This window comes from Tinamus guttatus, unplaced genomic scaffold, assembly GCF_059628265.1.
Source record: "Tinamus guttatus ecotype Peru unplaced genomic scaffold, ASM5962826v1 Tinamus_guttatus_pri_ptg000397l, whole genome shotgun sequence".
Taxonomy (NCBI): Eukaryota; Metazoa; Chordata; class Aves; order Tinamiformes; family Tinamidae; genus Tinamus; species Tinamus guttatus.
The window spans coordinates 4,032,411-4,045,323 of record NW_028288931.1 but is presented as its reverse complement, the minus strand read 5'-3'; the positions used below and the strand labels follow the sequence as shown (position 1 = coordinate 4,045,323).

At 46.9% G+C, this 12,913-nt stretch overlaps 1 protein-coding gene across 1 annotated transcript; it reads left to right on the top strand.

Moving 5' to 3' along the window:
- Nucleotides 1-2,685: 2,685 nt before the first annotated feature.
- STX12 (syntaxin 12) lies at nt 2,686-12,453 on the top strand. Its single transcript, XM_088531193.1, has 9 exons — nt 2,686-2,807; nt 4,975-5,044; nt 6,292-6,391; nt 7,716-7,853; nt 8,740-8,783; nt 10,317-10,422; nt 10,898-10,970; nt 11,130-11,212; nt 12,131-12,453. The coding sequence occupies exons 1-9, from the start codon at nt 2,705-2,707 to the stop codon at nt 12,221-12,223; spliced, it is 810 nt and encodes a 269-aa protein (XP_088387319.1). The 5' UTR covers nt 2,686-2,704; the 3' UTR covers nt 12,224-12,453.
- The last annotated feature ends 460 nt before the right edge of the window (nt 12,454-12,913 follow it).

Below are 12,913 nucleotides of genomic sequence, written 5' to 3'. Positions count from 1 at the left end.
GGGTGCCAGAGCCCTGGCCCAGAGAGGCTGTGGAGGCTCCTTCTCTGGAGATCTCCAACCCACCTGGATGTCACCCTGTGCCCCTGCTCTGGGTGTCCCTGCTGGAGCAGGGGGCTGGACTGGATGATCCCTAGAGGTCCCTTCCAACCTCAACCATTCTGGGATTCTGGGATCAGGCCCCAACAGGGGTGCTGCTGCAGGGCCCGGTCTCCCCAGGGACAGGCCCTGCCAGGATGCCTTAAATTAACAACCAAATAAACAGGGACATAAATAAAATGACACAAACCTCTGTTTATTGGTGTCATTCTGAAACATGATCCTCTCAGCCCCAGAAAACTGCGGTCTGGGCGCAGCTTTCCAGCGGGTTCGGCCCCTGGCACCCAGGGGGCTTTTGGCAGTGGCACCAGAGAGGCCGCTGGCATCGACACGGTCCTGGCGGGTCTCTCGCTGGCCATGGCTGCACCTGCACGGGCTGGAGCATCAGGCTCTGTGGCCACTTCTCCCACAGCAGCTCCAGCTGAGCTATCCCACGTCCTACGGCAGCTGTTTGCGCTCTCCTTGGCCCTGCTGTAGCAAACCTCTCACACCTGCAGAGCCCAGGGACGCCAAGGTGCATCCTCAGGTGTTGGGTTCCTGTCCCTGGGCAGGAAACCTCCTCCTGCCGCCTGTGCAGACGCTGCCACTTGCTCCACAGGCTGCGAGGAGGGAGAGGAGCAGAGGAGAAGAGCTCAGGGGGCAGCAGGACGAGCGGCTCTGCCCACGCGCCCTGCGCTGCCCCAGCCCTCGGCACTGCAAATGGCAGGATCTGCCACGGGCCTGGCGGCCACCCAGGCCAGCCCTGGTCCCGCAGGGCTGCGCAGCGCCGAGCAGAGCAGCTCTGCTCTCACCCTCTGCCTTGTGCCACCTCCCAGCAGCCACAGCTGGCAGGGCCAGAGGCATCAGGAGCCTCTTCCTCCATGGTCTCTTCCTCCTCCTCACAGCGTGGGAAGAGCTCGGCCTTCTCCGTTTGCTGCCAGAGCACAAGAGTGAGGAGCTCAGTGAGGATTCCCCAGGAAGAGCTAGGACAGTGAGGAAAGGAAGCGCCAGGAGCTGGGAGAGCGCCCAGCCCCCAAACACGGGGAATCCCTGGTCTTTGCCAGCTGCCTCCCGGCCTCCTGGCACTGCTGCTCCCTCTTCCCCAGCAGCTGCTGGTCCATGAGCAGCCCCTGGCCCAGGGCCTGGCGCAGGGTGAGGGACGGAGCGTGAGGCTGCGCGCAGCTGGAGCAGAGGCTCGGGGAGGGGGCGATGGCGGCGCTGCCGCCTGTGCCCAGCGCCGCTGACCCCGGCGCCGCGGAGGCTGCGCTGGCCCCCATGCGAGCAGGAGCCCCACGCAGCGGCTGCGGGCGAGAGGCTGCCGGGGCGGTTCTCCTCCCTGCGGGCTCTCCAGCTGCGCGGCCTGGGCCCCAGGGCCTTCCTTCATGGCCACCCCCAGCTCCGGTGGCGGCTCGGGGGGCTGGAGACGAGAAACCTCCCCCTGCTGAGAGCGAACGCGCCGGCGAGAGCCGCGCTCAGGGGCTCCCCGAGCATCTCCAGCCGCTCACCCCTGCACCGCTGCTCCTCCTGAGGCGACCAGCAAACGCCTGGAGCTCCTGGCGCGCTCCATTTCTGGAAGGAAAAGGCAGAGGGTGGGAAGAGAGCTCCAACCCCCGGGATGGCCCTGCTGGTTGGGGCGCCCCTGACACAGCCCTGCAGGACACAGAGGGCTCCGACGTGGACCCTGCTCGTGCAGCCCCTCTTTCCCCTGAGGAGTCCCTGTTGCCGGTCCCGCTCCTGCTGGGCTCCAGCCCTCACCCTGCCCTACCTACCCCGAGAGATGGCTGCACCTCAAATGTACTGTTCAGTTTTGGGCCCCTCACTACAAGGAGGACATGGAGGTGCTGGAGCGTGTCTGAAGGAGGGCAGTGGAGCTGGGGAAGGGCTGGAGCACAGACCTCATGAGCAGTGGCTGGGGGAGCCGGGGTTGTTTAGTCTGGAGAAGAGACCTTATCGCTCCCTACAGCTACCCGAGAGGAGGTGCTAGTGAGGAGGGAGTCAATCTCTTCTGCGTAACAACTACCGTGGGCCAAGAGGAAATGGCCTCAAGTTGCACCAGGGGAGGTTCAGGTTAGACATTAGGAAGAATTTCCACATGGAAAGAGTGGTCAAGCATTGGAATGGACTGCCCAGCGAAGTGGTGGAGTCACCGTCCTTGTCAGTGCTCAAGAAACGTGTAGATGCAGCACTTCAGGACATGGTTTAGCAGGCCTCGTGGTGAAGGGTTTACAGCTGGACTTGATGATCTTGAAGGTCTTTTCCAACCATAATGATTCCATGATTCTAAAATTAAATCAGAAAAAAAAATCTCATTCATTTTTAAACCTCAGCCTGATTAAAACCCGTGATCTGAAAGAAATACGATAGCTGGCGATTTAATTCAAACCGGTCTGCTGCCCTGGGAAAAAGAACGGGATTTGGAAGTGACCTCGCGCGCTTCCAGGTGCAGCGGCGGGAGGAGCGAGCGCCGCAGGGAACCGCCGGGCACGGCGCGTTGCCATGGCGCCCGCCCGCCCTGCCGCGGGCGCGCATGCGCAGCGCCGCGCTTAGGCGGGCGGCGGCGGGCGCGCAGGCGCAGACGCGGCGGTGCTGGCGGCCGGTGTGGCGCGCGGCGCCCCGTCCCGGCCTGGCCATGTCGTACGGGCCGCTGGAGCCGCCGCTGCCCCGCGCGCCGCGGGACTTCGCCGCCATCATCCAGACATGCAGCGCCAACGTGCAGCGCATCGCGCAGTACAGTGAGTGCGGCCCGGCGGGGAGCCGCCAGCCTCGCGCTGCTGAGGCGGCCGCGGGGCGCCGCGGCGGGGGCCCGGGCACGGCGGCTCGTGCAGCCCGGCCTGCCCCATCCCGCGCGTTGTGAGGGGGAACCCCCGCCGGGGTCGCGGTGGGCGCCTGTCCGCGAAGCGTGGCCGGGGTGCGGCGATCCCCCGCCGAGCTCGGCTCCCGCGTTGTCCCCGAGGCCGCCGCTTCGCCCGGAGCCCCCGCCAGGCCAGGCCAGGCCAGGCCGCCCTTCCCCTCCGGCGTGCTGGGCGCTGTGACCCTCGTGGGCGTCCCACAGCCGCGTTAAAAACGATTCTGAGTGATCATAAGCTCGTGACTGAAACTGTAGCATCCATCCCCAAAATGCTGCTGACCGAATGAGTGGTTTCCAAGTGAGTCTTTGATATAGTCCTTCTAAAACTAGCATCAGGTAACCTCACCTGGGTGCAGCTGCTCTAGGAACAAGGTTTGTTGAACAGGCTGGTTCCCCTGAAACTTGCGGGCTTCCCTAACGTGATTGCACCGCGTTACTGACACTGGTGAAACTGCTCGGCTTTAGCTCAGAGTTCACCTCCCTTGGTAGAGCTGTGGCCACGGGCTAAACACTCTCAAGTTCTCCAAATAGCATCTTGCTTGGCTGTTTTCCCTGGCCTCTCCCTTCCCGTTAGCTCTGCTTCCCTTCCTCCCTGGACAGGCCTCACAGCCGCCCTCTCCCGGTGTGTTCCCTATCCCAAAGGAGCAAATGCGCTCGCAGTGTTTATCCAGGTAGGCAGGAGCGTGCACAGCATCTGACTTCGCTCTATGTTAATTGAGTTTATTCTGCATTTTGTAAGCACCCTCTGCTGAGGCCTAGGAGGAAAGTGAATCTGGTGACTTAAGCTTTTCCTCATTCCATTCCCCGGGGAAGAAAGCAGCAAGCGAGCAGGGGGTTCAACAGATTTTTATTTGCTTCTCTTGGGAAGTTCCGTAGAGCTGGCTTGTAATGCAAACTGCATTTAAAAACAACACAAAACTGGCGGCTTGGGCTACCAAAACTGTTGCTTGTGATCCTGTTATAGCAACCAAGCATCCAAGCTGGAGATGGAGATGTTGAAGTAATCTGAAGTGTACCACAACGTCTGCATAGAGGGTTTGCAGTGCAGCATGGAAGGGCTGGCAGGGTGAAAGCTACGGTCTGAAAGGGCTCTTCGTGTCACTCTCCACTGATGCGTGTGGTCCTCTCCAGGGAATCGTAAAACAAGGAATTCCCAGTCGCTTTCTTTAGCTCCCAGCCTCCTTGCTGTCATTTTTGGTGTTGACTATAAAAGAAGTGGCCAGGCAAGAAACTGGATGTTTCTTTTGCAATGCGCTTCATCAACTCAAGGTTCTCGGTTAAAAGTAGGAATTGCACCTGTAGGATGCATTTGGAAAATAGCTCTTGGTAATGTCTAGTGTTGGATATTTCAGCTTAATGTCATTCTACAAGCAGCTGAGTCAAGTTTATACTTCTTGGTCTTGCCTGTCTTGCCACTTGGAAGTGTAAGAAATGGAAGAGGGCTGCAGTGTCTCTTCTGGCTACAGCAGAATTTCAATTTGATGTTAACTGTGAAGCATCACTATTAGTATTTGCTCATTAGTGTCTGTTCCTGAGAGATTAGATTGGTCCCAGTATTTCAATAAGTCTTCGCTATTGTGAGTAGCTAAACTTTTTTTTTTTAATTGATAGCAACTGTTGGCCTTCTCTTTCTTTTATTTTTTTTTACGAAAGCACTGATTTAAATAACTCTAGACTATGTGACAGACAACACAACTTAGTAATAGCGTGATTGTTCTGCAGCTTTGGAAGCCCAAAACACACAAACAGCGTGAATAGAAATAAACAGCTATGCTTGGTTTTAATGAGGAATACAAAAGTATTAAATACAAAGACTTTTCAGGAGGGGAGTGTCTCGAAACCTCTCTTTTTCTCACTTGAAACCCTTAGCTCCAGTAAGCTCTAGCAGGTCTAAACAGGGATATTCTAAAAAGCTGCGTTGCTCTAAATGCAAAGCGTTAGATGTGGTCATGCAAGCCAGAGCTGAGCAAAATGTTGAGAGAAATCTTTCTTTATGGGGAGCTAGAGGAAATCTTTGTCCTGGTCTCTTATGCTGATCTCTTTATCTTCAGCTGCTCAGATAAAGAATTTGATGAGCCAGCTGGGAACCAAGCAGGATTCCAGCGAGCTGCAGGAAAACCTGTAAGTATTAGCTGAGCTAACACGTGTGTAGGGTCTCTTTTATCTGCCAGGCTATTCTAAGAGAAAATGGTTTACTTGTTTTGGGGAGATGCTTTACTGGATAAGTTTAATATAATCCTATAAAGTAAAATGAGTAGATTTGTGAAGTAGTTTCCTAGAGGTGCTAAGGTTTTTTTTTTTGCAGAACTCTGGAAAAAACATTAAAATCTGCGTGACAGGAACAATTTGAAACAGTATAGATTACAAAAAAAAAAAGGCAGGGGTACATCATGCCTATGTTATCCATGTATCTTGTATGTACTGGAGCAGCATAAATAGAAAAGTATGAAAAGAATATCTGCTGGGAAATTAGAAGGAAACTTGTGAGTCTGTCATGCATTGTCATAGTGTTTTTTATAATAGCTCATTTTGAATGAGCTCAGAACTTATATTTGGAGGATATGATTGGAACACAAGCAGGAGATAAAGGAATTGGCTTGTTGGAGCTGTTCAGTTGATTTGACCTGCATTTAATTGGTAAATTAAAGAAAAGGTTGGTGACAGCCAAATGAATGCCTTTCCAGTTAATTTATTTGTAGAGACATGGCTCCCTCCTTTAAGGGAAAAGTGACAGCGCTCAATAAATTGCCATAGAAACTAATAAATAAAAAACATAGTTGGTGTATGCAGCTCACATATTACAGGTGAACTCCTGTGGTATGGTATCCTGAATACTTAGATTTGCATACCTACTAGACTGAATGAATGACTTTAAAGTACCTTGTACCCATTAAACACCAAAAATCTTGGTTCTTGCATAAGTATTTTGTCCCAGGAAGACTCCGTTTTCCTCATTTACGCTTAGTTTTTCTGTTTTGTTAAATCTAAATCTGACCAACGTCGTCAGAAGTTTTCAAGTGAGCATGTTCACTGGATAAATTTGTCTTTGCCTTTCTTTAATTTCTGTCTCACACCATAGAAAAGAAATCTTTTAACTACCAAATACCTATTGATGGAGAGTACAGAAATGTTTCAGATATCCTTTTAAGATTGAACAGTGTCAAACTGATGGTAAAAGCTAAAAAAAACTGGCATAAAACTGTATTGTGTGCTATTTTGTTCTTTTTTTCTGGACATTGGAGGAAAAAAGTCCTGAAAGGTGTGTGTGATCTTGGTATCCCCAATTGGTCATTGTTGTGAAAACTGAATTCCTTGGAGACTGCTCTGGGAGAGAACCTTGTGTAACCCTTTCTGCACATTTATTTTAGACAACAGCTACAGCATTCAGCCAACCAGCTTGCTAAAGGGACCAATGAATACCTAAAGGAACTGGGATCTCTGCCACTTCCTCTGTCAGCTTCTGAACAGGTACGTATGCAGAACTCAGCTGGAAGTTGTGTTATTTTGGAGCTCAACCTCATAAAGGTTGAGTTAGCACAGCGGGAGGGATAGCATCCTTTCATGATGGAGAAAAAGCTATTGGAGAAGTGGGAAGACTCATTAAACCAATAACCTGACTGCTTCTGTTTCCACTTTGGGAAAACAGCTTAACCTTTGCCACCTGCAAAATGGGTATAAAATTTACTTGAGTAAGAATTGGAAGCCCTAAATGTTTGAGACGAGCTTAGTATGCAATTCTGTATTTCTGAGTCCGTTTCTGAAAAACAATCTTGTTTATAAAGCGTCTGGTCATGTAAGGTAGTGTTTCAGGATAAGAACACGGAGCAAGCTCAATGTTACTGTGAAGTGTGGTCATGCCAAGCAGCCTCTATTTGCCTCGGATTTGTTAGCTGGAGAAAGAAAAAAAGCTGATTTACCTTGTTCATGTTGGAATTAATATAGTTAGGCAGTGATTATGGCTTTAGTTCTTGCTGAATAGTCTTCCAGATCATCTTCCAGGTGATTTTTTTTTTTTTTTTCCACATCTTGCCTGGGATACCATCCTATTACCTGGAATGTCAGAATACTAAAAGGAGACATTCTAGGAAAGCTAAATAGGTTGAAACTGTAAAAATGAGCATAACCAGAGTTATTACAGCTGATACATTTGGAGAACAGGTAAACTAAAATGGAGGTCAAGACGAAGAGAGGATATTCTCCAAATAGCTAATGGGAGACTTGTTGTATGATGTGGCTGGGAGCAATGGGGTTTAGTTCTGGAATCTGGGAACTCTTTAATCTTAAGCGTGCTAGGGTGCTATGCTCTAGGTTTCCTACTTTCATAAGAAAGTTAAGGAGATTGGGTGTGGCAGGACAGAGGAAGGAGTGGGAAGAACAGCTTAAGGACTAATAGGTTGGCTAATGGGGGAATGGAGAGGAAGACATTATAATTATCCAAAAGATACATAAGTAAATGTAATAGATACTTTTATTCAGGTCTCCTTCCAGTATTAGTGCAGAAGGCTCCTCTACTCCAGATTTAAAACCAGACTGCACCTAGAGAGCTTTATTGCTCAGAGCTGTTCTGCGGTGCATAAGGCAGCGTTTGGTAGAACTAATGGAAATTTGATGTTTTTTTTTTTCTCCTTCCTAGTCCCTCACATTCCCCAGAATGCTGAAACCAGGAGATCTCACAGATGTCAGCTGGGTTTTTGGCAGTTGTTTTGGCGATTTTTGTTTGGTTTTGAGAGAGGGTCTCAACAGCTCTATTAGTACGAATATCTGAAGACTTGTTTTTGTTTTAATCCATTAGCGCCAGCAGAGGCTTCAGAAAGAGCGTTTAATGAGCGACTTCTCTGCGGCCTTAAATAACTTCCAAGCAGTACAGAGGCGAGTTTCAGAAAAAGAGAAAGAGACGGTAGCAAGGGCGAGAGCTGGCTCCCGCATCTCCGTAAGTATTTATGGGAATCCTGCAGCGATTTGAATAAAAAGTCTTCTGAGATCTTTTATTTGCCTACCAACTTTGCAGCTATCTACTGAACTGTTACTACCGAACTGTTATCTACTGGGTACAGATGGGGTCTTGGTACCTTAATGCTAACGTTGCTCATCCTGTGAGTACTGGACACTCATTTCTATGTGCTGCAAGTTAGTGTTACAGATGAGGGAATCCTGGTGGTTGCAAATTGTGGGTGGAGAGAGAGGGGGCATCAAACTACAGCTAATGGTTAAGCATCATGAGCTGTTCTTGAGCAGATAACAGCCATAGGCTATAAAATTTAGGAGTCAGTTGGAATTTTACCATACTTAGAACTACAGATGAAGTCTCTCGCTGTTGCTGCTGCTGTTTTGGTTTTTTTTCTAATATTATTTTCTTACAGTTCTTGTCCTGCTAGTATCCCTAGTGTACATGCAGACTCTCTTCCTAGTCTGTTTTGACCAGTGACTACTAAGAATTCATAATAAAAAGGCCAATGACAACATTTCCCTCCCCTTGCTTTGGGGTTTGCATTAAGTACATATCCTCACTTCCAAAAAGGAATGCAGTTATTGCTTGGATTATGCTTTTACAGATTATGCCTCATTTAAGAACTCATTTTTTTATTGCAGTTGGAGAAGGGAAGTGACAATCAATGCCAACTGAGTAAACAGGCTAGCTCTTCTAGCTCGCAATTGCTGCTGGTTTGCAGAGATGTGTAAATTAAAAGCTGAAGTGACAGTGGCGTTCCCAAAGAACTCTCTGCACAGCATCCTCCTTGTCTTCAGGATGTTGCTGTTGCCTTTGCTAGTTATGCTAGTAATCTACAAGTTTAATAACAATTATTTTTCTCTTCCAGGCTGATGAGCGCTTCAGAGAAGAACAGCTGGTCTCGTTTGACAGGTAACATGTACTTGCACTCTGGATGTGCACATAAGCACTCTTACTATGTATAACTAAAATAATTATGGCAAGATATGTTAGTGTAACCCAGGCCATGGCTTCATTAGCTAAATACAAAGCAAAAAAAATTTGAAATGCAATTATTACAGTAGTTACAATATACAATCTAAAATAACTGCATACAACAGTATTTTCCTGGGTATTTCTAGCATTTGCTGACAGACTAACCACAGAACACACACAACAAGCCAAAATTACTTTAATGTGTTGGACAGTTGCAGGGCTAATGCAGTAATTGTGTACCTGCCTAGAAGTTAGGTTGAAAAATAGTATATGAACTGTATGGTGTGAGTAAGTTGAACCCAAGGCACGTGAAAAGTCTCCGACTGTGTCAGCTTCTAGTGTACATGTGTTTGAGAAATCATTGGTGAAATACGTTGGCCCTAGGTGAATATACCCTTGAATTCTCTAAATCAAGAGACCCCGCTTCCATGTTTTATCCGTTCGCTGTCCCCAAATTGAGCTTTCCCTGCTCAGCTTCTTGTACTGCATCCCCTCCTCCTGCGCTTCCACGTGCGGAGCCAGAGGTGAACACCTCGCAGCGCCGGTTGTGCGGACGCTGCCATGGCTCTGGAGGCCTCGCTTTCCAAAGCAAGGGGAGAGAGGGGCTGTTTGCATTAACGAGAGGCTCTTGGGGAGCCAGTGGCACAGAGAAGCTGCTCCAGGTCTGATACTGCTCATGTGCTACATGTCAAACTTTTGCCTTATGTATTTAAATACTCTTAGAGTGTTTAAGAGTACAGGGTATATATTGGAGCTGACTTTCTAGATGTGTTGGCTGTTTGTGATTTCGACTAGGTTGTCGTTGCTTCTTTTGGCACTTCGAGCCTTTGAAACTTGCTCTTTAGAGGTGTGTACTCAAGAGGCATATTGTAACCTACAGTGCTTTCCAGTCCACTTCCCTTCCTTAAGAGGACAACATTTACCATGTTTTTTTTTTTTTATGCTAAATATATAGATGACCCTGTGTTACAGGCACCACAGCTTGTGCAGTAATTTTGAACTTGCTCTGAGCTCCCAGTGCCAGATAGCAAGTGGGAATCTTTGCATCTATATTCCTGTATGGTGATTTTGTTTTCAGCCTGATACTGTTGTGCTTGAGACCTGGTGAATGTTTTTTCCCTTCTTAGATGGGATGATGAGAAGGAACAAGGATATTGGCATATTAAAAAACAAAAACCCATTAGAATAGTAAGGCTTCTTCTATAATGCTACAGATAATGGTTCTATCCTAGAGTATCTTATGCATGGGCTGTTTTCCAGCTTCTTCACTGAGTTGTTAGAATATCTTTGTGCACAAGGCCTGTTTTTTCTGATTTGTCCCTGTTTTTCATTTGTGGTGATTGTAACTCTTGCTGCTAATTAGTCTAATCTCTGTATGAAATTGCAATACCAGGTGGTGTAAAACGGATGCGAATAGATCGACCCTCAGAGAAATGGGCTGTTGTTTTTTTTTCTTCTTTCTCTTTCTAGTGGTGAAGACTGGAATCAAATGCAGTCTCAGGAAGATGATGTGGCAATAACTGAACAGGACCTTGAACTTATTAAAGAGAGAGAAACAGCAATCAGGCAATTAGAGGTGAACAGGAGATCCTGTGCAGCTAACACTACTAGCAGCTAAGCTAAAGATATTGCAGTGATAACTAATGAGATGGTGTGAAGAAATCTGAGAGGGTGGGGAGAAGTTTCTTGTCTAGAGGCTCCATGGCCAGATCTGTCTCCCTACTCCTTTTGAAGAAGACTAGGTGCATTTTCATCCAGGGTTGATTGGAGATCCACCAGAGGATCACTGTCAATCAGCATTGCTCAGCTAGGAGCAATTCACATGGAAATGTTCATCTCAATTCCATGCTGTGCTAATGGCTAATGTGCAGAAATGCTGAGTAGCAGGAATAGTGTAGGCTCCTGTGTTAAACCTCAGCTCTGTACGTGGTAGCAAGAGTCACCTCAGTCGAGGAATAACAGTATCTGTTCGATTGTAAGAGACACTGAAACTGAGGTTAAGCAAAACTGTAAGCAGTGATGGTTGTAACTTGTCAAACTCTTGCCTTCAGGCAGACATTTTGGATGTCAATCAGATATTTAAGGATTTAGCCATGATGATTCATGACCAAGGAGATATGATTGGTAAGTGCATATTGATAATAAAAGTTTGTTTAGCTCAATTATGTATTCTGATTGGGTTTTTCAAATACTTGGTATAAAAATGATGGTATCGCATTTGATTTTTTTTTTAACATGCATGCTCTGAAATCTCTTAGCATGAGTTCTCTCATTTTTCTGTAGACAGCATAGAGGCAAACGTGGAAAGTGCAGAAGTCCATGTGGAAAGAGCCAGCGAGCAATTGCAGAGAGCTGCATATTATCAGGTAAATTCTGTGTGCTTTGCATTAATGTCAACATACATTTGTGCAATATGGTACAGACATAATGACACTCAGTGAGCACTGCAGCACACCAAGTGTTCTTAAAAACAGTTTGTGCAAGCTGACACTCCCACAAAGCTGTACTGTAAGGCATAAATAAAGCACTTGAGTGAGAAACACAGTATTGAAATTGGGTTTCTAATGCAGAGGATATGCTGTTAGTTTGCTCCTTCATGTGGGTGTGCTCAGTGAGTTTAAGTGCTCAGCTTTGCCTTTCTCAGGAGGTTGTAGAACAGTTAAACAGGAACAAATTCTTATGTTGTCCCCATTTTGTAGGTGTAGCAGTTTACACCAAAATTCAGGTAAACACTGCACCTGGATCTGTCCTGTAAGTCCCAGAAACTCTCTTAAGCAGTAGTGACGGCTGCTGCAAACTCCTTGTTCATGGAATTTAGTGTTTTCTTGCAGGCTTCACACCAGCTCCAAGGGACAACAGAGAGACTGATCGGAGAACTAGTCAGGGGTGGTTACAAGTGTTAGTTGGGAAATCCAGATAGCTAGAGGTGGTCATTTGTCCTTTGAAGGTGTGGTGTCTACCTTAGTATGAAAAGCATGTGCTAGATGCTGTAAAGTTCTCTTTTTATAGCCAAGTTGAGTGAAATTTGCATTTCCCTTGAGAGAAGCAAAATTTCTCACATTTTTACTTAAACGCACCTCTCAGACTGTGCTAAAATGGAAAACAACCATCTGTAAGACCATGTAGCTTAAAGAATGCTTAAGCAGTACAGTCTGTGCACTTCTCCTAAATCAGAATGGGTTCAAAGTGCACTAATCCACTGAAGTTGGTAACGTTAGCTGGTAAACTTGCAGACTTGTCATCTGTTCCTGGTGTCAATGGCTTTTTTTTTCTTCTTTTAATAGAAGAAATCCCGTAAGAAGATCTGTATCCTGATTCTCGGCCTCGCTGTGGCTTCTCTAATCATAGGACTCCTTATCTGGTGGTCAAAAAAATGAAATTTTCATATGGAACCTAGTCTCATTGCAGAGAGCAGTTCTCATTCCCCCCGAGCGAACAGGCTCCCTAGTCTCAGAAATGAGTTGACCACCTTGAGAGCAGAAGCTGGAACTTCTTCTAGTAACAGATATTAGCAACTAATGTGCAGATAACTAGTATATGGAATTAGTGAACCATGGAGACAATATTTATCAGTTTATATACAAATTATATTGCTTTATGTAACTAAGATCTTGTGTATTTTTTGTTCTTTCTGTAATGTATTATTCCCTGTCCCAAATGTATACTGAAGTGTGATCAATAATTGGAAATGTATTGTTTTTTTGACATGTGGCACAATTTTCATGTCTTGTAAGTATGGACAGCTTTGGACTGGAATGACACTCAAAGAGGGCACAATACAGATTCACGTTACCTTAATCCAGCAGTTTCTAATGTCTCCAATGTCTGCCCTGGTTTAATTAGTCTCCAGGTGACCATGGTTCAAAACTCTCCGCTGGAGAAAGATACCACTACACATTTGAAAGGCAAGAAGTGGGCATTAATTACCACAGTTGAAACCACTAGTGTGCTTAGCGACTGGTCAGTTTAGCCATGAGATTTGTAACTGTTTTATTAATGTTTGAGCACATTTGGTGGTTTGTGGTGTTTTTTGGGGAGGGGCATTTTGTTTTGTTTCTGTTTTTCTT

Coding starts and splice junctions, on each gene's coding strand:
- STX12 (XM_088531193.1), top strand. CDS start 2,705: ATGTCGTACGGGCCGCTGGAGCCGCCGCTGCCCCGCGCGCCGCGGGAC. Junction 5,045..6,291: donor AGCGAGCTGCAGGAAAACCT/GTAAGTATTAGC, acceptor CATTTATTTTAG/ACAACAGCTACAGCATTCAG. Junction 10,423..10,897: donor CAGCAATCAGGCAATTAGAG/GTGAACAGGAGA, acceptor TCTTGCCTTCAG/GCAGACATTTTGGATGTCAA.